Source organism: Branchiostoma floridae, chromosome 1 (genome assembly GCF_000003815.2).
Source record: "Branchiostoma floridae strain S238N-H82 chromosome 1, Bfl_VNyyK, whole genome shotgun sequence".
In the NCBI taxonomy this organism is placed as follows: Eukaryota; Metazoa; Chordata; class Leptocardii; order Amphioxiformes; family Branchiostomatidae; genus Branchiostoma; species Branchiostoma floridae.
Genome location: NC_049979.1, coordinates 2,994,057 through 3,020,112, shown reverse-complemented (window position 1 = coordinate 3,020,112; position 26,056 = coordinate 2,994,057). Strand labels below are relative to the sequence as shown.

Below are 26,056 nucleotides of genomic sequence, written 5' to 3'. Positions count from 1 at the left end.
GGGAGAGAGTAGACCTGGTTTGGGCAACCAGCCTGTGATGACGATGAAGATCTTGACACAAGGAAGCTCTCTGGCAAAACAGTACAATTCTATTGGTTACAAACAGTGCAGGAATTCCTCCGCCAAGAATTTCCATTCTGCCAGTCTCCTTGTGGCCAGCAATGAACTCCCACTGGGCAAAGTCCTACCACATAAAAATCCTACCGGGTGTGAACGATTGCCCCAGTGGCTGAGCAAACTTTTATCAACCAGATCAGACATGAACATAGTACATTGTAACTGAGCTCACACAAAAATATGTGAATGCCACTCAACTTTCAAATCCACCTCTCTCAAATCTACAAACAGTTGCCAATATCTCAACATCCCATGCTAGTGCCTATCAGCTCATGGCTGTGATACAGCAAGCTAATTTGACTTGGCAAGGGAACACCTCTGTCCCTCTGATGGACCACTGCAGAACTGCAGTTAGTCAACCTCTGGTTGCAGAAACCCACAGAGAGACAAATCTTAAGTATAAGGAAGAATCGAACTTTGTTTGTAATGGGCATGTTTCAAAACATGTAAAAATTATAAACCAGACAATTGTGATGTACAGTGTAGATTGCAATACTATTATAAGTTGTAACAGCTTTTATGTAATTATGATATTTGTACACTGTACATGTACATGTGTATGTTGTTTTTTGTACTCAAGAAAGATTAGCTACTTACTCTGTCTGGTTCTATGATAGTTTAAGGAGTGAATAAAATATTCAAAGACAATATAATTATAAGTTAATTGTAAAGTGTGTCTATGATAGTAAATCTGCACCAGACTGAGGTTGTCTTCACATTTAAAGCAGGATCAAGAAGAGTTGATCATGAGCAGAGTATATTCTTAGGCAAAGGAAGAATCTGAGTTTCTGGTTAGAGTTGCTACTCAATCAGACTGTCAGTGTCACAGTTATATCTGGTCTGGGTGGGTTGTTCACAGCCCTAGGATCACTTTCTTTCCTATACAGGAGTAGAGGAATCCATCAATTTTGAGACTCTGTATAAGTTGTATAGGAAGGTGTTTGGTAGATTAGTGCCTAATCATATGAATGTTAATAATATATGTTACTACTTAAAAAGAGGGTTTTTAAGGTGCACAAGTCGGCAACTTTTAGTTCCTTTTCACAGTTTTGGTAGACTGTATCCTGATTCCCGACATATTTTACTTTAGTTTGTATCTTTCTTGTGCAGCCTACTGTACATTTTATAGTGTGGAAGCTCTTCACTTTGGGGTGTGAATCCCTATTGGCAAAACACTGTGATCTTTTAGCTGAAACCTGCCATGGCCAGGCTTCCTGTACCAAGACTGCATGGCGCTAGGGGCACACGAATGGACCCTAGCAATTATGTAAAGACCTTCCCTTGTGGTATAGCATAGGGGAAATAATTCATGAGGGGAGGGGCAGCAAAACAAGGGGGTCAATCAGCTCAGCTGACTGTTGTGTCTGGCAGGGCCGCAGACTGAGACAGACAGGGCAGGGGTCATGTCAGCCGCTGTCTGGGACCGTCACTCCCCCCACTGGTAAACACAGCCTGCACTGTTCTATATATAACATATGTATACACACTGACTTATACATAGACTTTGGGAGTGGAATGTTTTTAAAAGGCATATGTAAAGGATTTGGGAGGCAAAAGTGGGAAATATTCTTCAGAACAAAATACTGTCTTGTGTTTCCATCAATAGCAACTTCTTACAAAATGTTTTTGTGTGTTTTATCATGTTTAGAGCTTAAAGTTAATCTATGGCAATAATGAGACTAGTGCATTATGAGTTTAACTTGTCCATTGCTCAGAACAAACAAACCCGATCAAAGTATGTCAGCTTCTCAACAAATTTGGTACTCTGTGAATATTGCTAGGGAATGTTGCCAAGAAATAGCCAAACATACTTGCACTTTTTCCCTCACTCAAATCCTACAATAGGGGCCATAAGCATTGGCAATGCATCGGGTAATGCAATAAAATATTAGGCTGCTCACAACGTACAATAATATGTGGTTCCCATTTGCAGTAAAGATCTGAAAATTTGTCATACCACAATCCAGTTTCATCATACAACACATGATCATGACTGTATACATGCCTAATAGTTCTGTGTATTATAATATTACACATAGTCTGCTGGGAAGTGGAATGCATGTTAACCCCTGATGGCACAGTGGGCAATGGGCTTGGGGTAAAGCTTTGTGTTACTCTGACGAAAAATGACAAACATGCCCTTAAAATTTTGTTCATGCCAAAGATGTCTTTATGACATATAAGTAGACATTCTAATTTTCTGGAATGAATCTTTTATATTTCTCCTGAAGTTTCACCTCGGTCTGTACCAAACTTTCCGGCAAGATTGGCACCGCATCCCTTTTAATCCTTCAGAGTTGCAGCTCTTTTCTTCTTCCCGTCGAACCACTTCCACCTCCGGATTGCACTTCTTAACAAAACTCTTCCCGGACTCATCTCCCCCTTTCATTGTGCACTTGAGTGACTTGTGCTTTTCTCCGGCAGGGTGGGAATTACGCCGTGCGAAGCGATCTCGGCTAAAACCTTGAGCAGGGAATTCACCGGTTAATGGACTTATTGGGAGCTCATGAATATGTTCTGTAAATTGCGTGGCCGTACATCAAGCCAGCACTTCCGAGGAGGGGGGATACAAAAGGATGGATCCGAACATCAAGACCTCCATTCCCTTCCTCATCCTCCAATAGCCTCTGCCCGCGTCCGTCCTTAAGTGCAGATGAGGGACTTATCATTGGGAGTCTGACCGTCTGACGGACCTTTTCTCCCTCTCTCTCCCTCTCCGTGGCTCCGGGGCACGGAATATGGTAAATTCGGTTGCGAGTGACCAGCCAAGCTAACCTTTCCGCGCGGCGGACTCAATCAAAACAGGGCAATTTTCTCAAATGGGGTGACGGGGAGAGAAAGGTCCGGGCGCTGGTTGACCTTGGGGGCAGAGCTGCTCTCTCCGCCTTGCCACGTCCGGCCAGCGGAGCGCGATCCGTGCCAGTCTGACCGAGGTGTCCCGTCAAGTGCACCAATTTCCCCTCCTGCTGGCTGCAGGGGGTGTAAAGGTCTCCCCCAACAATCCCTGCCCTTGCCTGGGGGGTGGCTTGCACCCATTATCCCCACCTTTGACCCCCGGTGCATCCTATCAGGGGGAGGGATATTGAAGCTTTGTGCCTGGGGAGACGAATGTGTTTTGGAGGTAATTCGCCACCTGTACCTCAATAACTGTCCCGAAACTCCCGTGATTCTGGGATAAAAACCTAGTGCACATTTCCATCCAAATGGCATTACAAATGGGGGTGGGAGTAAATCGATAAAGTCTAGAGAGAGAGGTTTCGGGGCTCGGCGAGTAAGTGTGTGGGTACGTCGGCACGAAGAGGGCGTAATTCTCCCCCAACTTACGGCAAATCTGTGTGCTCTGAAGCAATGGATTTCTATTTTGCCGCCTTAATTGGTCGTCTTTGGCTCATCTGCATATATACAGTTCCCTCATCACAGGGTCCGGAATTGGATAGACTGGCAGGATCCATGCGATGGAGAAGCCTAGTTACGACGGCCTAAAGGGGTTAGGGAGGAGCTGGGACCATTTTCGGCGGCGGCAGTCCCACGGGTCCCTTACCAAACAGGACGTAACTCGGTTTTACGAGTCTGTGGTCCTCTCGGGCAGCCCAAAACGCATTGCCCGTCTTATTATGTCCAATACCAGCATGCAAACCCAGCTTAAGCATGGCGCCTGTCCGTAAATACGAAAATCATACATGCTTGCATTTCATAGCTCTGGCCTAGATACAATCAGTCCTGCCATTCTGAAGTATTTTATGGTCCTGCTTTCTCATGAAAGCCGGTGTGAATAACCTGTTCGAGTTTATGAGTGATGGGCGGCAACCTCGGTTGCCATGGCTGCGCTCGGCAACGGCAGAGCGACACGTGATGGATGTCGGTGACGCAGAGGTCCGTGCTAATGATGATCCATCGCTCACACGACGACGTGGCTGTCCTCTGGTTGCCGTGGCTACCGCGTGACTGATAAAGACGCTCGTCGTCGGGGAACAGCAAGGTCGCGGGTGATGCTGTCACAATGGGCCGAGCGTTAAGGAAGGACGCACAGAGTCAAGCTTTCTGTCACGTCTACATTTGTACACCTCACCAGTTGGCTGGTGCAGTTGTTTTTTTTCTTCATTTATCTAAAAACTATTTCACTCATTTCATTTTTTTTGCATTGGTTTAGAAATACTTTCTATCAAAGTTTCTCTGTATTACAAAAGGGGTAACAGAGTCAGTGCCTCAGTATAAAAGGCTTTAATAGATACACAAACATCATGATGATGATGAATTACATGAATTACCATCACTTATTCAAGGGTAGAGCGGTAAAACTACAGGCACTAACAGATAGATTCAGCATCAATGTTTGTTCATCTATCATTACCCACTTGTCCCTGCCATGTTCAAGTCTCAATGTCAGAGGGAAGTCCTGCAAGTTGTGGGTACCTTTTACTGCAATATGCCAGAAAGCGAAGTGACAGATGAATGAAGTCATCACATGATAGTGTCCTACTGTACTGCTATTCCACAAGCTACTGTAGGTTCTCTCTTGACTACTACCCATTATCTAGTTGGTTGCTTTGTCATTTTTTTCAGGGGATAACTAATTATCAATTGATTTGACATTCATGATAATCATTATTCAGTACGACTCTGCCAGTGACAATACTTTGAGAAGATCAAAATGATCAAATATGGAGGAATTCAACTACTAGGAGTCTTGTCCTGAGTCTAGTTTTGTTTTAAGTAACAGAGGCACTGAATAGGATTATCAACAAGTAATTGGAGTACTTACAGGCTACAACTCCATCTACCACCTGTAAAGCTGGCTCAAAAAACTTTTCTGGAGTTACGAAATAAGACAACCTGTGGAAACTTGTGCGAACTTCTGATACGACGTACTGTGCTGTCCAATTAGGGATTACTTCCTTAATGCTCAATTGTCCGAAATGTTCCTGCATGGAAGCAGAAAGCTGATCACTGCAGGTCAACGATGCGTGCCAAATGGTGACGATATCGCTGTAAGATTCGGCGTCAAATTTCAGTTGAGGCCTCATGAATATGCACATGGAGAAACGGGTCAGAGTTGCCCGTCAAGTGCACGGAACGCTGCAGATATATCCGTGCGTGTTGTTTCCCAGCCACTTTTCGATTAATGACGGGTGCGTAATTAACTCCGGCTGCAGGAGTTAGTTACCGGCACATTTACCGTTTCTCTGGTCATCAGGGAAAAACATAGATGGAGAGGTGTCCGTCACTTGAAAGGGATATTGGGTTAGCTTAGAAACGGATAGACAGAGGTGATCATGTTTTGTTTACCAGCTACTTTTCGATGAATGATCAGTGCATAACGATTATAATTTCTGATGGTGGGAGTTTGTCACTGGTGCATCTACTATTTCTCTTTTCATGAGAACCAAAAGGAAGAACTGTCAGATCAGGGTTGTCTCAGCTTTAAATTTCTTTATCCGTCCCTTTCATTGTTTGGAAGCTAATGTTGTTGATTTTCCTTGTACAATCTGTCATATTAAGCTTAGGAAAAGGTTTAAGCTAAATTAAGCTCAATCAATCTAATGTACTGAAGTATGAGTTAGGGACAGATGGGGTGAAATTTTTCCCAACAAGCAAATTTACGTACGAGGCTGGAGGGAAGGGTCCTGGAGACAACCCTGTGTCATGTCCCTTTGAGGAGTTAAGCCTCATGGCATCATGGAGGTGTTTGCGTGGGTTGTTTACCAGTAACTTTTCAATTTAGGACTAGGATGTAATTAACTCCAGCAAGGACAGTTTGAATCGATTCTCATTTCTCAGGAGTATGATTCATCAAAAGAGAGACATGATGGTCCCTTTAAGGAATTGAGTTTATACAGTTGTGTACATACCATCATTGAGGTGTTTGTGTGTGTGTTGTTTACCATATGAAGTTACTTTTCCAGTATGTAATTAACTCTGGCGAAGGAAGTTAGAATTGGTGCTTATAGATTCCCATTGATAGAGAGTCAAACTCCTAAAGAATGCCTTGAAGATTATGTCTGTTGTTAACCACCTACTTTTTCATTCATGACCAGTCAGTGTATGTCTACCGAAGGAAGTTACACTCCATGCTACGAGTTCTTAATTCTTCTTCTTACACCATGGTACAAGTTCAGAGAGGAGCAGGACAGAGATGTGTTGGTCTCTTTATCAGGAATGACTTATCATCACAAAGGTACTATGTTTAAATTCATGACCAGTGCATGATGAACACTTTCAACCAGAGTTACACTCCGTACTACGAGTTCTTGTTTCTTTGGTCGGAGAAGAGTGGGCTAGAGAGGTGACTTTCCTCTGAAGGAGTGGCTTAGCGTAGTGCGAACGGACGCGTCAGAGAGGTGTCTGCGTTAACGACATCGCCCATCCAGATTACACTCAATCGCACAGTAAACAAGTAGCGGATTATGTCGCTGGGACGACGTCGTAATGAAGAGGGGGAAATGGCTCTTCGGCGTAGCCCGGATAAGCCCTCGCAAAGTTCCCCTGCTCCCTGCTCCATACCATCCCATTTCCTTAATGTCTTTAAAATGATGGTGGCTAATTTTCTGCAAGCACCCCAGTGCAGACCTTCTCGGTGTGCCTGACTGCTCTGACGCTAAGGCACCCTCGCTTGTGAGTCGCCGGCCCCCTTGATGTGGCGATCCTTTGAAATTGCCTAGTTCGTTCGTGTAACTTCCAAGGCAAATGGCCGGCTGATAGGGATGTGTCCTCATGCACTACTGCAAAAATCATTTAGGTTCAAAATACCAGAGCCTGCACTGAGCTCAAATAGACTTGTAAATTTTTTCTTACTTTAAGTTATTTTCTTACTAAACGTGTGTTGTTACAAAAGATGAAGATTTTGCTCTGGAAAAATATGGAAACATTTCATGGACGTTCACTGTCTTTGCTTTGATCCTGTCAAAAGCATGGGGAATCTGCATGATAAGATGCATGAAGTCTAAAAAAGTTATCTGTTATTTAAGTGTTCATTCATGTTAATGTCATCATTGAAGACCAGTGGTAACTTTGTCAAATATCTCAGGTCTTGACCTGTACCCACACCCCTGGTACCGATGTTAGATTTGGATATACAATCATCATGTACATCACCATGCGCATCGAGGCAGCCTGGTACCCTGGCCCTGCTACGTTTTGCCTGTGTCAGGACTAAAAAAAGCTAGGTACATTTTGCACTTTTGTAAACCTATTATTTGAGCTCATCTGTACCTCACTTCCGACTGCAGGTGCATCTGGGCATCTAGACTTTTGTGAAGGGTTTAACTTAAATAATGTTATTACAAAAGTGTTAGCAAAAGAAAAAGTTTGGTGTACTGCTCAGTGTAGATTTTGAAGTTGGGTTTATCACAGTTTTATCTGGACAAGACCACTCTTTCCTCTCTGTTCTCCTTTTATTTATTTATGCATCCTTTTGCTAACAGCATTCTACATGTACTTTATCATCTAATGTTTTGCACCCAAAGTTTTTTAGCACATGTAAATTCTGAGGTTACGTGCACTGGTGCACATATTCCCAAAAATGAATTTCGATCAGTTCTCCCTATGCACACACTTCCCTTCCTCGTGCTTGCAAACAGAACCAGTGGTTAGATGGAGCTCGTCAGGCTAATTGACGCCTCCGGGACCTAGATTCCGCTCCGTTATCAGGTCTTCATCCTTATTAGAAGCCGACCAAGAAATTAATTTATCTCAGCGGGGCTGCATCATGTGTGTGTGTGTGCGTGTAGCGCTTGTTTACCATTATCCGTGGGGTAACCTATATCCGTTGTTTGTAAAATCAGGGTATTTAGGGATATCAAGCTGGCAGATGATGGTTTCAAAGTTCAATATTAATAAATGTTATAGTAATATCTGTCGACTTGATGCCCCCAAATGTACTGTCTTTAACAACAGCGGACCCCACGGATAAAGGTGAACTGACTTTACACAGCGTGGGAGAACTAACACCGGAAACTTCCTCTCTCCGTCTTCAGCACAGCCGGAAAACACTCCTTACACAACTCCTTACAACTCCTTGAAACCTTGAGATGACGCACTTTCTGTTTCCTTCATCAGGGAGCTCATTCTGCCCCATTTTGCCGGCTGCCCCCGGCAGCCCATCAGGAGCGCCTGAGATCCTAATAGTGATTTCCCCGGCTTCCAAATGGCTCCAATTTTCCTTCTCAGCCTGCAGAATGGTGTTTAATTACCCCTTAAATTCTCGTCCTTTGAAGCGGCGAGGTGGTAAGTGAAGAGAGTGGGCCCGGGTCTTCACATGTGCTCAAAAGCAATTCAAGTATAAAACAGTTTTTCCGCGGAAAATGGAAAAGTTTAAATTAGTAGTGTCACGAGTTACTCGTGGTGTCTACTCTGATTGACAGTGTGCTCGGGCGGAAAAGCCCGCAGGCTTGCGTGCCGACGGAGGATCTTAACGCCCGTGCAGACAAACACTCGGAGATTCCGATAAGGGGGAAGCATCTGCTTGTTGTGAGGTGCACTTCACTTCCCACACCCTGCATCTGTTATGATCGTTACTATAGAGTTGGGTACTGGCACACAAAATTCAGGTCCAGAGGATCGTGTCCTGGTCTGCACCTGAAACTGGACCTAATCGTTTGTCAAAACTTGTGAAAGGGCAATACTCAAAACAATGGCCCAACTTTCTACAAAGGAATCTATTTGGCAGAGTATCTCAGACTCCCACTGGAGTTTTAAAATCCTGTCTTCAAGTGAGCTCTGTACATGTAAGTTTGACTGTAGAAACTTGGTAGAAATTACAGTAACTGTAAACTGTACTACTCTACTCTACTCTACTCTGCTGTTGCATGTAAACCTAAACCTAAATATATTTGTTCATTTTATATTTGATCCAAAGCCAATCCACTTGTTTTTTGAGATCTGTTTTTTCGGACCAGTCCAAGAAGAAAAAACAGTTTTTTACATATACCTATCCCTTCAATATCGTAATGCATCCCAAAATCTTTAACATAATGCAAAATCCACAACTTTCATAATCCCCAATGGCTTCCCTCAGGGACAGGAGAAAATGATGGATGCCGGATAATTACCTTTGATGTTAATTAACAGTCTTGGTATGCTGAGAATTAAGCTCACTAATTAGGCTTTTCTTAATGGCTTTTTAAAAATGTGCATGGCATTTTGATGTATGTTGAATCGTATGTTGAATCTGTTGTTAAAATGATTTACTGGTAGAGTCTCTTTAGTTTTGTCCCTACTGAATTCCTTTGCAGAGTATACTTTGTGTCTTGAATCTTGACAAGGGGGACTAGTGTAACAGAGGGGATCAAGTGCCACTAAACTGATCGTGCCAAGGGCTCTGGGCTTTTGGTGCAACTGTTTAGCGCATTGTATTTTTGATCTGGCGGCGTTGGTTTGAATTCCAGGAGCCAGGAGACTGTTTCTACTCCTTTCTTATCGACAGTCAAAAATTTGGGTCGGTCCAATTTTAGATTTGGAAATTACTGTTAACAGTTCAACTTTCCTCATCAGTTACAGTTCAACTTTGACTCAAACAATCATATCTGTCATGACTTCCTTTAAATTGTTCAGAAATCATGCATGTCTGTCGGCTATCACACTTCACTTAAAGATTGCAGCATATTTAACCTTTTCAATTCAACAAGACGAAAAATGGCCGGTCAAAAATACAAAAGTTGTTGGAAGCTTCTTACCCATACTTTCCATGTTTGTTCTAAATGTTTCAGTATCCTCATCTAAACTTCATCTAATATGATATATATAGCTTTATGTAATATTATTTAATACCTACCAACCATCAGAGGTGCTGGAATTTCTGTCTCAATGGACAGTGCCGCAAGCACAAGGTGATTATTCAAATAACAACCTGGCGATTATCCTAATAATGACCTGCCACCAGAGTGGCACACTGACTGATGGCCATATTTGAGACCTGTTCCATGGTGCCTTGTTAAGCAGGTAACCAGTCATCTATCAATGAAGACAGCTTCGTAGACATGAGAATGGTGGTAAGGATGAGTCCTCTCAAATAGGGGTGGGTACCGGTACAGAAAATTCAGGTTTAGGTCCAGAGGATCAGGTCCAGGTTTGGACCTAAACCTGGACCTAATTCAGTATGTCTTGAAAACTTGTGAATGGACGATACTCAAAACAATGGTCCATTTCGCAACGAAGAAATCTGTTTTGTGGAGTAAATCCTAAAGGCTAAATACCTCTGTCTGTACTATTGACTGTAAAACTTGGTAGAAATGACTATAAACTCTACTCTTCTTCGCTCTTGCTATTTTCCTCGACCAGTAATCCCCGAAACGTGTGAATGCCTGATTATGTATTTTGTTCATTTTTAATTGGTCCAACATTCCGTCCATTAATTTTTTTCAGGTCCGGGTTTTCGGGACCGGTCCAATAAGAAAAAAAAACAGTTTTGTACCGGTATCCAGCCCTAGTCCCAAACAAAGCTCAGAGCTTGTATCACACCCGCCACACCCCCATCACGGTTTACCATTCATGGGCGTATGACGAGGCCTGCGTCATACGCAGGAATTGTGGGCGAAAGACACGTGAGTGACACTGCGAGGCATCGCGAGAACTGGGAGTGAGAAGTTCAGATCTCGAACAAAAGCAAGGCTGATCTCCAGTCGACATGGAGCCACCACTATTCATGTTCATTACATGTTTTGTGGTATGATCTAAATCCAGACGATGAAATTCCTGTATCCAGATCTGTAAGCTCCACAGAAGACAGAGGGGAGAGCCTCATCAGATATTGTTGAGTCCATGTTGAGACTTAAATGTTGTACCCATGAAAATATGCTAAGGGTCAGCCCTGCATCTGTTTTGTCTAAATTGACACTACAGAAAGCAACACTACACTACAGCAAGAACTAAGATTGGTGTTGTCCCTATATAGCGTTAACAGTCCCTATGTTCAAACTATTGCCCTCTTGCACCCAGGGAAAATGTGGAATCCAATGCCCTTGGACTGACCTCCAACAAATTGAATTTGAAACTTGAAATCGGTTTACAAGCTGCCATGGTAGCGGCAAAGCCGCCCGCCATTGTCTACAGGGAGGTGACATGGGAGGTTAGCTGGGCTTGGGACAAGGGTTAGACTGCCAGGAACAAGGGTGACAAAGCCTTACAACAACTGTTACAAATCTCCTGTCAATCAGCTGTCACTGCCTGGCCTCAAAACAGGCTCCAGACAAATCAGCCCTAAGCCTGAGAACTTTTGCTCAAACCCTCCCCTCTTTGGCCCGCTTTGCACTCAGGTGATAGTTAAACGGTTACGTGGCGGTTAACCGTCGTCGTCACTGGTCTAAAGCTAAAGAGGAAAATAACTGACGCACGCAGTCATGGCTGCGCACATGGCAGCGACTCACATGGCGGTTTTTCACCAGTATATAGTTGGCCTTTGTTTTTCTAAGTCTGAAATCAATTATAATTTAAGACTTTGGGAGACACACCTGGCAAGGTCAAGCAGTTTGGGATTCAAGGTCAAAGCTGGGGGAGGGGGGTTTTCTGGCAGGGAGGGCAGTAGCCAGACAGTGGGTCAGGCTGTCATCACTGGCATTCACCATAAACAAACATCCGTGTGGTGGGTTGTCATAAGGACAGGGTATGCCCAGAATGTACACTGTAGGCATAGGGCAGAGCGTCTGCATTAGGTCAAAAGCATTCTGCCAGCAAAATCTACATGGCCCAGGATTTACTCAGTCCAAAGTATATGGTGGTTCTATAGATCTAACTCACTGTATAACATACATGTCTGGAAAAAGGAAAGCCTGATATAGAAGTGCAAAAACAGCTGTTTTACAATGTCCTGAGTACGCTTTACATGTATAACAGCCATCTAACTGTGGTCTTGCAAGGGCAGTATTTAATAGGCTTCATCTTTGGCTTTTTTTAGACTTGTAATAATCAAACTTTTTAGCATTCTTAGCAAAATAAAGAAGGCAAAAATCTCTTTTCTAAAACTGGCATTTATGCTGACTGAGCATGTACAAAAAAGTGTGTTAGTCCCTTTATCATGTAGAGTCGGTTATCCTGATAGGTCAGTTGAAAATGCCAACGCTGTGTTTTGATGATAAGACTGACTGTATTCCTCTTGTTGACCTCCTTCCACACCAGCTTCTATTGTCCATCTCTTTAATCCGCCAGCTCGGTAACACCGAGCGACAGAGTCAGCGTATCCTGCCGTGAAGAGGTGTCCCATAATCACAACCTCATTCAAACCCCGGGGATCAAACCTGACCACTTCTGACAGGCTGGAAGATGTTCGGGGTAACCCGTATTTACGTACGTCAACTTCACTTCATGCTTGGGGCAGGGGACTTGGAGATACGAAGCGTGATCCACACGCCTTCTCACTTGAGAAACTGCCATGACATGCGCCCAGTGCGTTTCTCACTCTGTGATAGCTCTGCGATCAGAAGGTCGCTAACGGAGCACTCACGGCGGAAAGGCTAATCTGGACCAAACACTGACACTTACACTAAATGCTGGTGGAGGCTGGAGATTGCTTTAGCGGCACTATCAGTCAGAAACTCGTTGCTTCCTCCGTATTCAACACAAGAGTTGCCATCAACAGCCATTGGCGGCAATCAAAGGCGAGGCTAATACAAAGGGAGATGGGTGATTTAGCGGAGCATGAAGGGTCAGGGTTCATTGTTCATGCCACCGGCCGGCACCGGGCATCAATCGATCCGGACCTCAACATCAATTTCCTGACCTAAAAGGATTCGAGGGATCCGCAAAATGATCGCCCCAAGTGAGCAAAATTGCTGGAGAATTCCTGCGAGTTGACACAAGGGTGGGCAGATAGCCTTCGGGGTGAGTTTAAGGCTGAACCCGGGCGACCCCGGACCTCGCGGAGCAATCATCGTCGCTGATAAAACAGACCAGACCTTCTTATCTCGGGGCAGAACGGCATGTTCGTGGCCGGAGAGCACGGAAACGCCGCCAGAGGTGAGAGCGGAACTGACCCATGAATCCACATGAATAATTTCGTTCCGCGTCGTCGTTTTGCCCGGCTATAGGAAATTCACTTCGCATGTCAAGCAACGGAAAACGAAGTGGAGAAACTTGGCAACGATGTGTCAAGTCGTGCAGGTCTGGTGGTTTCCATGGATACTATTACCAGAGTTTCTGACATGGCTAGTATGCTGGACCAGTATAACTCGGACCTTACTGCAAACTGTAACAGTAATAAACTTTTATATTGTCCCATGACAGTGCCTGTATATTTCACTAACTCATAACAGTAAGTTGTAGTCATACTATAGGTATTTATACCTTGGAGATTATTTTACATAGAATACTTTGTTACTTTGTCATTTTAATGTGCTGAAAACCCCAGGAAGAATCTGGTCCAGCCTGTAACATGCACAAAGTTACAATGTATGACTGGCGGGATGTTCTGCAGAATGTTTCCCCTTTCAGGTGGAGCTCTGGTATGTTTTTATTCTATTTTGATGTGTCAAGTTGGCAGGAGTGGGTTGGTGGGAGCTCGGGGCAGACAAGCAACCTGTCTTGGGAAGTCTGACACATCCTTTTTCGTTTTTGTACTGTACTGTTTTGTACTGTACCTTGTATGAGTTTTGAAATGTTGAAAAAGAATGAAAAATGTGGTAGGAACTCTTCTTTCTCCTGTCTAATGTGTTTCCTTGTTTTGTTTTCTTTCACATTCAGTTATACCCCCAATTAAAAGTGGTGTTACAATCCATCATCCTCTGCAGGTGCAGCAAGTCTGGTCTGTGTTAGGGTCATGTACTGCAGGTGGAGAAAGTCTGGGCTGCGTTAGGGTGTCTCTCCAGAGGTGCAGACAAAACATGTCAGTTCCAGCAAGGGGACGGCCAGGCAAACCGCAGGTCCAACGTCTGTGGTTAGAGACATGTCTGGGGACCACACTGGCCCCACTGGGGTGAACAGGCCTGGCAGAAATAGTGAAAACACTTGGTGCAGACATAGTACCGTCCTACATTTGTTAAGTGGTCTTGTAGTAAGTATTGTTGACATAGAATCTGAAGGTTCTGGGTTCGAATCCAGTGAAGTTTGAGGAAAACATTACATATTCATGGTCCCGAAAATAGTTTCATCAGGTTGGTAGAATATAGGATATAGGAGAGTTCTTTTTACACAACCAGCAGGTACTTATTACATTGCTTACGTTTTGATGATGAGGGACGAGGGGGGATACAAGCTTAGCCACGTTTGGGATTGTTTTCTCACTGCAATAGCGCCACCTACATCTGCTACATATAGCGGTGAGAAGTAGAACTCCAGTTAGAAGCTCTGACGAAGGTGTCTGAGAGACATCGAAACATTATAAAGCAATATAAGTGTCTGCTGGTTGTGTAAAAACTATTCTCCTATATCCTATATTCATGGTCATCTGACCGCCTCCTAGGATCTTAGGGCCGTCATTATCCCAAGGCCACGGCAGACGATTGTGCCTCGTTCCGACCGGTCCAAAGTAGCCGGAAGTTAAATGGGAAATTAAACGCTAGAAACTCGGCACAATTACACTGGATCAATGTGCCATTTGGCCGGCCGTGGTAACGGCCCTGAATTTTCATCCGCTCCCCCCGTGTGACCCGACATGCGAGGGAACATTTATAGACGGCGGCTTGATGGCCAGTGCATCAGAGGGATTACCGGGGTGCATCTGATGCTGAATATTCAGGGCCATTATCAATACCAGGGAAGGCTCCTGAATTTATGTGGGGGCGCTGTGCGCGGTCGGCCCGCATAGATTATGCGGGTTCTGCCGTGTTTTGGGACGGGGTGATGTTTATCTCCTTAGATCACGGAAACCTTACCCTGCGCTTTGTCATGTTGGATCTCAATAACAGGGCAAGGGCATGCCACACTGGTACATGTCGGCACAACAAAGTGCACATTCGAGCAAAGCCATCCAAAAGCAAGAAAGGAGGGCTTGAGCGTGTAGTGTAATGCTATGGTCACATTTCCAAACTGGGACTTTGCCGGGATGTTTGCAGAAACGAAAAATTAACAGTGTTCACCAAGTAGTACTGTATAGTACTCGATTTATGCTCATGACTAATCTCTGTGCATCTTGTTGTCTTCTAAATCATACTTTTTGCTCCAGAAAGCTTGGCAGGCTCCATCTTGGTCAATGTGATTGTAGCAAAATTAACACTACAATGATGGTGTTTGCAGAAACAAGAAATAACAGTTTGTCGAGTAATATACACAATTTCTGTGTGATTTGTTGTCTTCGATTTCATTATAACTTTTTGCTCCCGAAAGCTACCGACCAGGCTTAGCCTTGGGAATGTTACCGGAGCACAACACTGCAATGGCCTCCCAGCAGGGGTCCTTTCCCTCTCTTTATCGCCCCCTCTCGGCTCTGAAAATAGCCGGCCCTCCACTTTGGAGCCTACGCTCTCCCATAGGTGCAGCGTCGGCTAAGTAATAGTTTCTAAAGACAGGCGGACATGGCCGCCGTAAATCAGCATTGATCTGCTGTTGCGTGTGTGCAGCTGGGGCGAGGTACGTACCTGCGAGAGCCCCAGATAGATCGACACGGTCTCGGAGATGTACAGGAATCTGCCGTCCCGGGTCAGCGCGAAGACAAAGCCGTCCAGAGCCTACGGAGGAAAATGGATGGGAAAGATTTTTGTTACACTCACAGCGAACGTGAATAGCTGCACCGGGAGGCTTACGGAGTGCATCACAATACACTGACCTTGACCTTCAATCTAGCCTGAATTTCTCTTGAAAAGAGGAGCAGTTGTAACGTTTGTTCACCTTTATCCGCGGGGTAACCTTTATCCGTTGTATGTAGAATAGGAGTATTAAGGATATCAAGTCGACTAACAAGCATTTGAGACTGGAATACTATGAAAGTAGTGCAATTTGAAATCAACGTCCGTCGACTAGATATCCCTAAATATCTTGTTTGTAAAAACAATGGATATAGGTTACCATGCGGATAAAGGTGAACTACCGTTACACATGGAATCTGAGAGTGCTACAAGGGATGCTGAAAAACTGAAATGATTCTATATAAAAACCTATTCACAATCTCAATAGCAAAGATTGAACCTTTACTGATGTAAGAAAAAGTATGCCGACTTTTGTCCAGTCAAGTAAAATATAGGCATACAAAATGTGTCTTTAAATTCTACCTACTAACATAAATGACACAGATTCTATTCTACTTGAAATATAGTGTTAGTCTTGCTGCTAGCATTTTTGCATTACTCATTGGGGGGGGGCAATGAAAAGTGGCCTACAGGCCAATTTGAGCTTGTCATGAATGAATAAAGGTTCAAACAAAAAACAAACACACACTAATATCATAATTTTTACTAGAATCTTTTAAGAGATCCATAAATACCAACAAATATAAATAGATATTACCACGAAACATGATGTATGTTTATAACATTAACAAATAGAAATTACAGAACTGAAGATACATGAAAATTTTGGGCAGCACAAGATGACAAGTTTAAAACCCCTGCATGAAAATATATGAAAGACGGTTTAGACATTAGAAATTCCTCAATTGATTGTAAAAGTCTCCAATGAATGTAAGAAACTTATCCCATACTACAACTCCTGTATTAGTTAGATAAGCCTTAAGTTAAGCAATAGAACTGTAGTTATGAAGATGCCATACTTTGTACCATACTTTGTACCTCGTAAAGTTATTTTTGTTTAAAACCCAAGAACCGGCCAACTGCCTTGGTGTGGCCCACCCTTGATCCATATCCACATGACAGTGAAGGATGGGATGTAAAGATACGCTGTGTGGTAACAAGATGGTGATGAGATATAAAGGGTGGCGGCTGACAGGGAGCAACATCTGCATCCAAACACTTGCCCTCGAACAAACCAAATTACCATAGGAACGGTCAGAGGTCAAGTCAAGCTGGAGACTGGTATCTCCTACGCAAGAAAACGCTATGCTATTTATAAGTGATAATTGAGCGAAAGTGATAAAGTCTTCTTTTAAAAATTGCCTGAAGACATCAAGGAAAATATCTACTGGAACTTTTTAGTGCTATATTTTGTAGTTGTTGCTAATAATTGTTTCTGACACACTCACTTGTTTTTTCTTGATATTCGTAGCTAGAAAATCACGATATGATAGATCTATAGGCCAGATTGGACAAGATGGATACTTTTTATCTTATGACCATTATCATTGAGTCTGTGTGTTTCCGTGTGATTAGCTTTCGGGCATGAGTTAGCTGATAAAGATTTTGTTGACAGTTAGAAATAAAGAAGTAAACACCATTGCTCAACTACTCCTAAAAAGTCTGACACTAATCTGACACTCCCATATTATTTTTGATACTTGGAAGTTACATGCTTTTTTTTTTTTGTTAGAGACTTTGAAATAACGAAGAAACAAAGAACACTTTCACTCAGATTTGAACACTCTGACCTGCATAAACAATCCCATCCTTAACCACCACTAAAAAGCTATGCTCGTCAGACAGTGTTTTTTTTTCTATGTTCGAACATACATATTGCTTTGATTTAGAGACTTTCAAAGAAACAAGCAACAAAGAAAAGAAAACCCTTGCCGGTATTTGAACACTCAGCCCTACATAAACAATCCGATCCTTAACCCCCGGCCTAAAAAGCCATCCACTTCGGACTAATTTTTTTGTAATATTCGAATAAGTCTGCTGTTTTTATTTTGATTTAGAGACTTTCAAAGAAACAAGCAACAAAGAAAAAAAAACCCTTGCCGGTATTTGAACACTCAGCCCTACATAAACAATGTCATCCTTAACCACCCCTAAGAAAGTTGTGCCCATCATTCCTGAGTCCATTTCCTCCTCTGTTCTCCCTAAATAAGTGGTTTAGCAGAGTTGATGACGACCATCACCACGAGGCACGGGCACATCTGCCTCTGTCCGCGCAAATGACCACTTCTGCGTACGGAACCCGCACGGACAGATGCCCCATCAACATTAATACCAGGCTATTAGGAGCCCCTCCACATTGACAGATTCGGTGTCAAAAAATAGGCTGAAAGATGTTTTGAAAGAGTATCGCTTGCCTTTTCTTGTTTTTAGGCATCAGGCCATGTCGATTTGATATTACATCGATGACACATATGCACACATTAATTTTTGTCTGTTTCCAAATCTTTAAAAAGTTTTCATCATACTATAAATTGTACAAGCTGCAAAAAAATATCAGAAGACAAATATTGATATTGTAGGGTGTGAGAGTCAATTCCAAAGACAAAGATGACAATATGTGAAAGAACAAAATGAAGAACATATCATTTGGTACACCATACTCGATATGTTTTGTCATTTGTTCAAGCTTCTTGATCACATAGATTTCATAATGAAGGCAATTTTTTTGGCCAAACTTTTTCTTTTTCTATTTGCACACTCACATCAGTTTCGGGGTTTCCAGAGGATGTCATCCATTCTACAAATGAACATTGCTTTAGTCATAGAATGGAATCATAATGAACAATATTAGTCTTAGCATAACCCACAAATGCCCAACTGACATTGATACTCAACTATTTTAGAAAGGTTCTGCACTGACAGATACTGAGTCCAAAGTGGCATCAATTTTCTTTAAGAGTGTTGCTCATATCACGGCATCTTGCCTTGGTGCTGAGCACGACGCAAAGATATACAGCTATCAGAAGGTCACTGCAATCATAATGTCAATATCCAACACATCCAAAAATTATCTTGAATGGAATTGGTCACATTAACTTGTATACAGGCTTAAGTCACAGTGTGGCATCTTTCCTTGGTGCTGAACAACACTGTTATTGTCATTCCCCATCAACATTGATATCCAGATATGATAGTACATCCACATTGCAAGATTCTGTACCAAGAATGTTCTAAAGAATATAAGTCTCATGATCTTGTTTTGAAGAGTATTGGGTATAGTATGGCATCTTCCCTTGGTGCTGAAGAGTGTTCTTCTTGGCATGACCCAGAAACATTTAATGCACAGTGCTCTCTACATTGACAGGTCCTGCGTAAAAGTTGTTATAAGGAGCTTTGGTCACATTTTCTTGCTTTTAGGTATAAGTTATACTAATGCATCATGGTTTTGGCATAACCCAGAAATGCCCCCTCAACATCAATGCCAAATTACAGCACTAGAAGCACACTGACAGCTTCTGAGTCAGAAACGTCTGAAACTTGTTTTAAAGAAGAATGTTCCCATGATGTCATCTGTCCTTGGTGCTGAAAAGTGTTTTTCTTGGCATGGCCTACAAGCTTTTAATAAGCAGCGATCAGAATGGCTCTACGCTGACAGGCTCTGTGCCTAGCAAAGCCAAAAATTGTTCTAAAGGATGCATTATCTTGATTTTTGGCATTGAACATGATCTTACGGCATCTTTTCTTCCTGCTTTACAATATTGGTCTTGGCATAACCCACAAGTACCCCATTAGCATTAATGCCCAACTTCTACAAAAGGGCTCTACACTGACAGATTCTGAGCCAAATGTGGCCAAAAGTTCTTTTGAAGAATATTGGTTGCATAACCTTCTTAGGCAAATGGTCATATTATGGCATCTTTCCTTGGTGCTGAATAGTGTTTTTCTTGGCACGACCCACAAATATATAATGCATAGCTACATGTATTAGGACTATACACTGACACAGACTCCACAACCAAATACTGTATTGAGCACTGCAAAAAAAAGTTGTTCTAAAGAGTACCTGTCACATTAGCTTTTTTTTAGGCATTGTTAATTGCACTTCATCTTTCCCTGGTGCAGAAGTATTTCTCTTGGTATCACCCATTCATTGAATGCACAGCTATTGTAATGCCTTTACATTGACAGCATTTGTGTCTAACGCAGCAGAGAGAGTATTTTCTTAGCTTGGTACAGGTCATATAAGGCCAGACAATTTCTATTTGTTAATGTTTACAGTGGAGTTAATGTAACACAAGGTTAATGTTGTCACTCTGATGCTTGGGACAGGTCATTTAAGGCCATTTTTATTTGTTAATGTTTACAGTAACAGGGAGTTAATGTAACACAGACTTAATATTGTCACTCTGATGTCTTTCTTTCTTCAATATGTTTTTTAAGCCTATTTTCAGCTTGTTGTCCTGCTTTGTTTTACATAAACTGTCCTAAAACCAAGGTACCAAATTGTTATGGAATCTCTCCTCGGTGCTGAACAACAATCCCTATTCACAGGATCCATTGACAGCTGTATCCAACAATTGAAAGGTTCCTATAATGATAGGTTCTGTATCCAACTCAGCTGAATGCATCAGTGTGCTTTTTAAGCATTTGCAATCACATGGCATCTTTCCTTGGTGCTGAAAAGCATTTAGAACAATCCACAAATTTACTGTCAGCAACACAAATGAAAGAGTCCCTGCACTTGTTTTTATTGACTCAACAAGTCTTTTATATGGTCATCTTTATCAGCAGATAGTGTTTTGATCATATTATGATTCTTACTGAGCAGCCCATAGGCCAATATCAACTATTGAAAAGCTCTCACTCAGAATAAATCTGTGTTGTTCTTATGTTGATGTATCCATACCTATAGATATTCATATATATGTGTTTAGTTGTACTGTAAGTAGTTGTTATACATGTAGACCTTACGAAAGTCGCTGTACTTTTGTCGTGCCAGTAAAGATTGTTATTGGTCATACTACGGTATCTTCCCTTGGTGCTGAACACATTCCTCATAATGGGACCCATCAATGCTAATCCCTAACTATTAGGAGGCTATATAGAGACAGATTTCCTATCACAGCTGAGAGTCTCTGTTGTTTGAAGAATTGGTTGAATTTTCATTATGTCTACAGAAATTGTCACACTGTAGTATCTTGCCTTGGTGCTGAACAACATTTCCTTTATTGAGACCTATCAACATTACTTAATACCCAGCTATTGACAGGTCCTCCACACTAACAAAGCCTGTATCACCACTGAAAGTCTCTAAGAGTCTGTTGGTTCAAGTGTTTGCCACATTTTTATTTTGTTTTCAGGACTTCTTTTAAAACTGCAGTACCTTGCCTTGGTGCTGAACAGTCCTCTTTGTGGCAATTTTGACGCACACTTTAGGATTTGAAAATAGACCATTTTAAGCAAAATGCGCATTTCTGAAGATTTATAACAATAAAAAGATGAGGAAAACATTTACACATTGTGACATTTTGGCTCGCTGGGCAATATCACAATGTAGCAGTCAACATGAGATGAACAGGAGTCCATTTCTACCCAAACTTTAGCTGCCAGCAAAAAGGCATTACCTGGGTGACAAATGGCCGGGTCAAACTTGAAGAGCTAACAGAAAGACGAGATCGACCTCGAAGACTTAACAGAAGAATTAGGTTGACCTTGAGGAGGCGGCAGAAGGATGCTGTCCCGATAACACCTTGCAAGCTGGTTATTTTTACCGTGAAGTTGACGGACGGACGGCGAGGGATGGCGTGACGCACGCAGCAAAGTGTGGCGGGTTGTAAAGTAAAGGAGGCTGAGATGATGGAAACGCATGTAAGAGATCAGTAGATGGCTGCGGGGTCAGGGGTCAAGCTCAGGCAGGGAGATGAGCACCACAGACAGCTGGCTTGTTAATGCCGGATCTATAGCAGTGGCCAACCCTGCCTCTGGATCCCAAGGTCCTGGGTTCGAATCCTTCTGGGTCGCATGCTTCTACAGAAAGTGTTACAGTCCTTAGGTAGAGATGTTAAGCTGTGGCTTACAAGTCATTCTATTTACCAAGAGGAGCAGGGGGATGTCTAAGCTAAACTAAAATTAACTAAATGTCTCACAGTCTATGAAACAATTATAAAGGCATTAAAAATCCTTCCAATACTAGTACATTCCAATGCATTCCTGTGATCCTGTCTGTGTACACAGACATAGCACAAGGTCTTTCCCAGCTTCCATGCCCTGTTTACAGGCATTCAACATTTTTGGACTGTCCCTGATGTATCTATACATTAGCCATGTGATTTACAGAGAGAAAATTGGGTTAATGTCAGCTTAAACATCCAGCCTTAACTTAAATGTCAGCTTTAACTTAAATATCAACTTCAACTTTAAGGTTTAAAAGATAAAGACTTCCAATTTTTTCTCAAACATATTGCAAAGCGTTCACTTCTTTTATAATTAGCACAAGATCTTTCCTTAGCCTCCTGATGCAGTTGAAATCTTTCCGTCTGTCCCAATGCATCTGTACATTAGCAACGTGATTTAGTGAGCAAAAATTAGGTTAATGTGAGATTCAGAGCAGATATCTGTGAGCAGGTAGACACGGGGGTGATATCTCTAACCTGCCCTCTGCTGTGCTCAATAGGTTCAGATGGTAACGTTAATGCGATGGGGTAAAAGAATGATGTATACAGTAAAGTCTGTAGTGACCACCTCTACATAAGGCCCATCTGGTCAGTGATATACAGTCAAACCTGTATAAGTGACCACCTGGCCATTGGTATACAGTCAAACCTGTACTAGTGACTACCTCTACATAAGGACCACCTGGCCATTGATATACAGTCAAACCTGTACAAGTGACCACCTCTACATAAGGACCACCTGGCCATTGATATACAGCCAAACCTGCACAAGTGACCATCTCTATATAAGGAACTTTGGCCATTGATACACAGTCAAACCTATACAAGTGACCATCTCTACATTAAATGACCACCTGGCCATTGATACACAGTCAAACCTGTACAAGTGACCACCTCTACATAAGGACCTGTAACCCTGGCCAATTTGACAACTTTTTGGTATTTCCTTACATAATATTTTTCCCACTACTGGAAGCAATAAAAATCCTGCCTATAGTGACCACCTTTACACATAGACCAGATATTATCAGGCCCTGACTATTCTACGGTTATGACAGACTGTACTTCAGCATGTATTGGGATTAGCCATTTTTGCCAAGAAAGACAGCCAAGTAGACCCCAAATTATGTTGAGGAATGTTGGTGCTAACAGCAGAGACTATCAGAAATGGGTTAGCCTACATGTACATGTAGTGTCATAATGCTTCCTTCCCCCACTAGTGCTGCCACAAAACGCCATGAATTTTACCAGTACACCAATTCATTTCCTTCTGTCTCAATCATTTTGAACAGAAATTAATCAAGCAGTGAAGATGAAAAGAGAAGGTTGGTAGGAAAACCTGCATATTACTACAGGGCTCGAAATACCACCTGCACATGCAGGTTAGTGCAGGTAAAATTGGAGCTGTGCAGGGATTTCTGGTGTCTACCTGCACTGGTCCATGTTCTGGGCTTTATACATAAATGTCCTATGATGTAGGTGCATGTGGATTGTTATTAGCTGCATTGCCTGTTAACACCTATGAATTATAAAAGAAAAACATAGCAATGGTTCCTGAACAATTTTAGTATGATCCATACTTCCTAAATTCAGAGTGGTGCAGGTAAAATTTGTCTGGTGCAGGTAATTTTCAATGTTACCAGTGCACAGGTATACAGAAAAAAGTATTTCAAGCCCTGTACTATATAATTAAATAGTTTGCATATTCACATTTAAATTCATTTTAACAGTATCAGCATCAAATCTGAGAAACAACAAATAGAACTAGTGTGGCCTAAAGCACCATATATTGCACAATGTGATTAAGGCCTGCACAGTGCAGTCTATAATCGTACACACGCTATGATACGGGAACTAAATTACATCGACGTACGCCGGGCTGAAAGGCGCTGATATCTGTTTTCGCAGCTGCTAACACGTATCATAAGTTATGGCCCTGGCCAGGCCAGGTGCTGTATGATAAGTAGTGCTGGTAAGATGGACAGCACTTCCCGCAGTAATGGCTGATGCAGACGGTTCCGATCCTTCTCCCTGGTAACTGCGTGTTACCTTCCATCAAATACCCAACTGATGTATTGGCCACAGCCACATCCAAGCATGTAATGCTAGTTCACCATTAACCTATATCCGTTCTACTTACAAACTAGGGGATTTAGGGATATCAAGTCGATGGACAGTGGTTTCAAATTGCATTTTGTTGGGTATATACAGTTGGAAACCACCGTCCGTTGTCTTAATATCCCTAAATTTATTTATATATTTATTCATTGAAAATGACAACGAGTCATTACACTGGGCCAGCCTAGGCAGTCTATTCAAGCTGATGACGGCTGACCCACAAAGATACAACAAACAAATCTAAATTACACATACATACATAATAGGCCACATAGGCTACGTAAGCTATGAGGAGCAGATGGAAGGTGAAATACCCTAGTCTTGAATGCAACGGATAAAGGTTACCCCACGAATAAAGGGTTACTAGCATTATAGGCCACACCATGGCAAGTTCTTGGTTGTCAGATTTTTCGTTTTAGAAAAAAATTGATGCTACACAGAGAGAAAATGGACTCTGAGGGGAAGTACCTTGGTTAGCATCAGCGAGTGAATAATGTATATATATATATATATATACTGTATATTATCTTGACATTTCTAGCAGTGATTTTATATTTTGGACCTGAGATTCCACCTGACATGTTCAAGACACTGCAAATATGTACATACCTATGGTGCAACTGCAATATAAGAAGACCGTAAAAAAAACTCATTTTCCACTCATTTTCCAACAAATCAAGTCCCCCGACAAATTAAAGGTAATTTACAGAAGTCACAAAGACAACAGATGTAAGAGTTGAAACCAAAACTGACATGAAAAGACTTTTTCGGGACGTGATTTCCGCCATTGCCGTCTATTTCCCCCTGTTTGGCGCATGATGAGTTGTTCCCGAGCTATCGCGCTAATGCCCCGCCAGCTCGGAGGGTAGTAAACGCGAGGAAAGATTGACCAGGCAGCGAATATTCCGTGCCTATATCATGTCGAGGGTAATGGCAGTCTCCGCCGCTTGGTGCACGTGGCCGTTTATCAGGCACGGGTGGCACTACTACGGCGGGGACTTCCTGCAATTCCACTCGCAAAGTGCCACTGCCGGTGTTACAACAGGTGCAGTAAATATGCATCAGGGGCATCCGTATTGCCCGTCAAAGGGAGCATGCATTAGGCCACACCAATTCCAATGGTTGGGTTCCAGGTTTATGAAATTTAAGAAGTGGGTAAATTCGTCCAGATTTATGAAATTTAAGAAGTGGGTAAATTCGTCCAGATTTCTGAAATTTAAGAAGTTGGTAAATTCGTCCAGATTTATGAAATTTAAGAAGTGGGTAAATTCGTCCAGATTTCTGAAATTTAAGAAGTGGGTAAATTCGTCTTCCACTGCCTAAAAAGAAGAAGCTAAACCCAACAAAACTAAGTATAATGTACACTTACAGTAAGTAGCATAATATAGTTATAGAATATAGTTCATTGGCACCTTTGTATTTTTCATTATCATACGTTTTGTTTGTACCTCGAGCCCGAACTTGCAATAGATATTTTATATTATGAAATTTGATGATATAGTGTTGAGCTAGAAGATCAAAAACAGGGAGATTGACAACCAAAATAAATTTTAAAAGACAAACATGAAAACATGTAAGGCACAGTACATGATTTGGTGAATGGAACATTTACTTTGTAACATACACTGTCAGGTATTTTGGTATCTCATCTTGACTTTGACTTTATCTTAAAGACTTTCAAGAGCCTCTTTGACAGTGACAAGGTGATATTCCCAAGCCCCCACCACATACAGCAAGGCACAAGTGAGGGAAGGGATCAGCCTATATGCACCACAGGGCAGACTGCAGGGGCGTCCGTGGTGTATCCAGGTCACTAAACTGCCCTTTGAAGACATCTGGACGGCCGTAAAGGTGGAATACGAGCTGGGACGCAGGCAAATTGCACATTGAAATATAGATTGGAGGATAAGAGAGCCATGGACCGGCAGTAGAGGGGAAACCCGTCCTTTGCCTCCTCATCTGTGCATACAGTGACCTTGAAAGTGGGGTTCTATCAGTGAAAAGGGAACCAGGGCTCGAAACACTTCTTTCTGCATACCT

General features: G+C 42.4%; 1 protein-coding gene across 1 annotated transcript in view; it reads right to left on the bottom strand.

Annotated features, from left to right (window-relative positions):
- Positions 1-26,056, bottom strand: part of LOC118415059 (neuronal PAS domain-containing protein 3-like) — a 134,728-nt gene that overhangs the window by 36,674 nt on the left and 71,998 nt on the right. Inside the window, exon 4 of the mRNA XM_035819457.1 lies at positions 15,618-15,707. Coding sequence (XP_035675350.1) covers positions 15,618-15,707 — 90 coding nt within the window. The remainder of the gene's footprint in view (positions 1-15,617; positions 15,708-26,056) is intronic.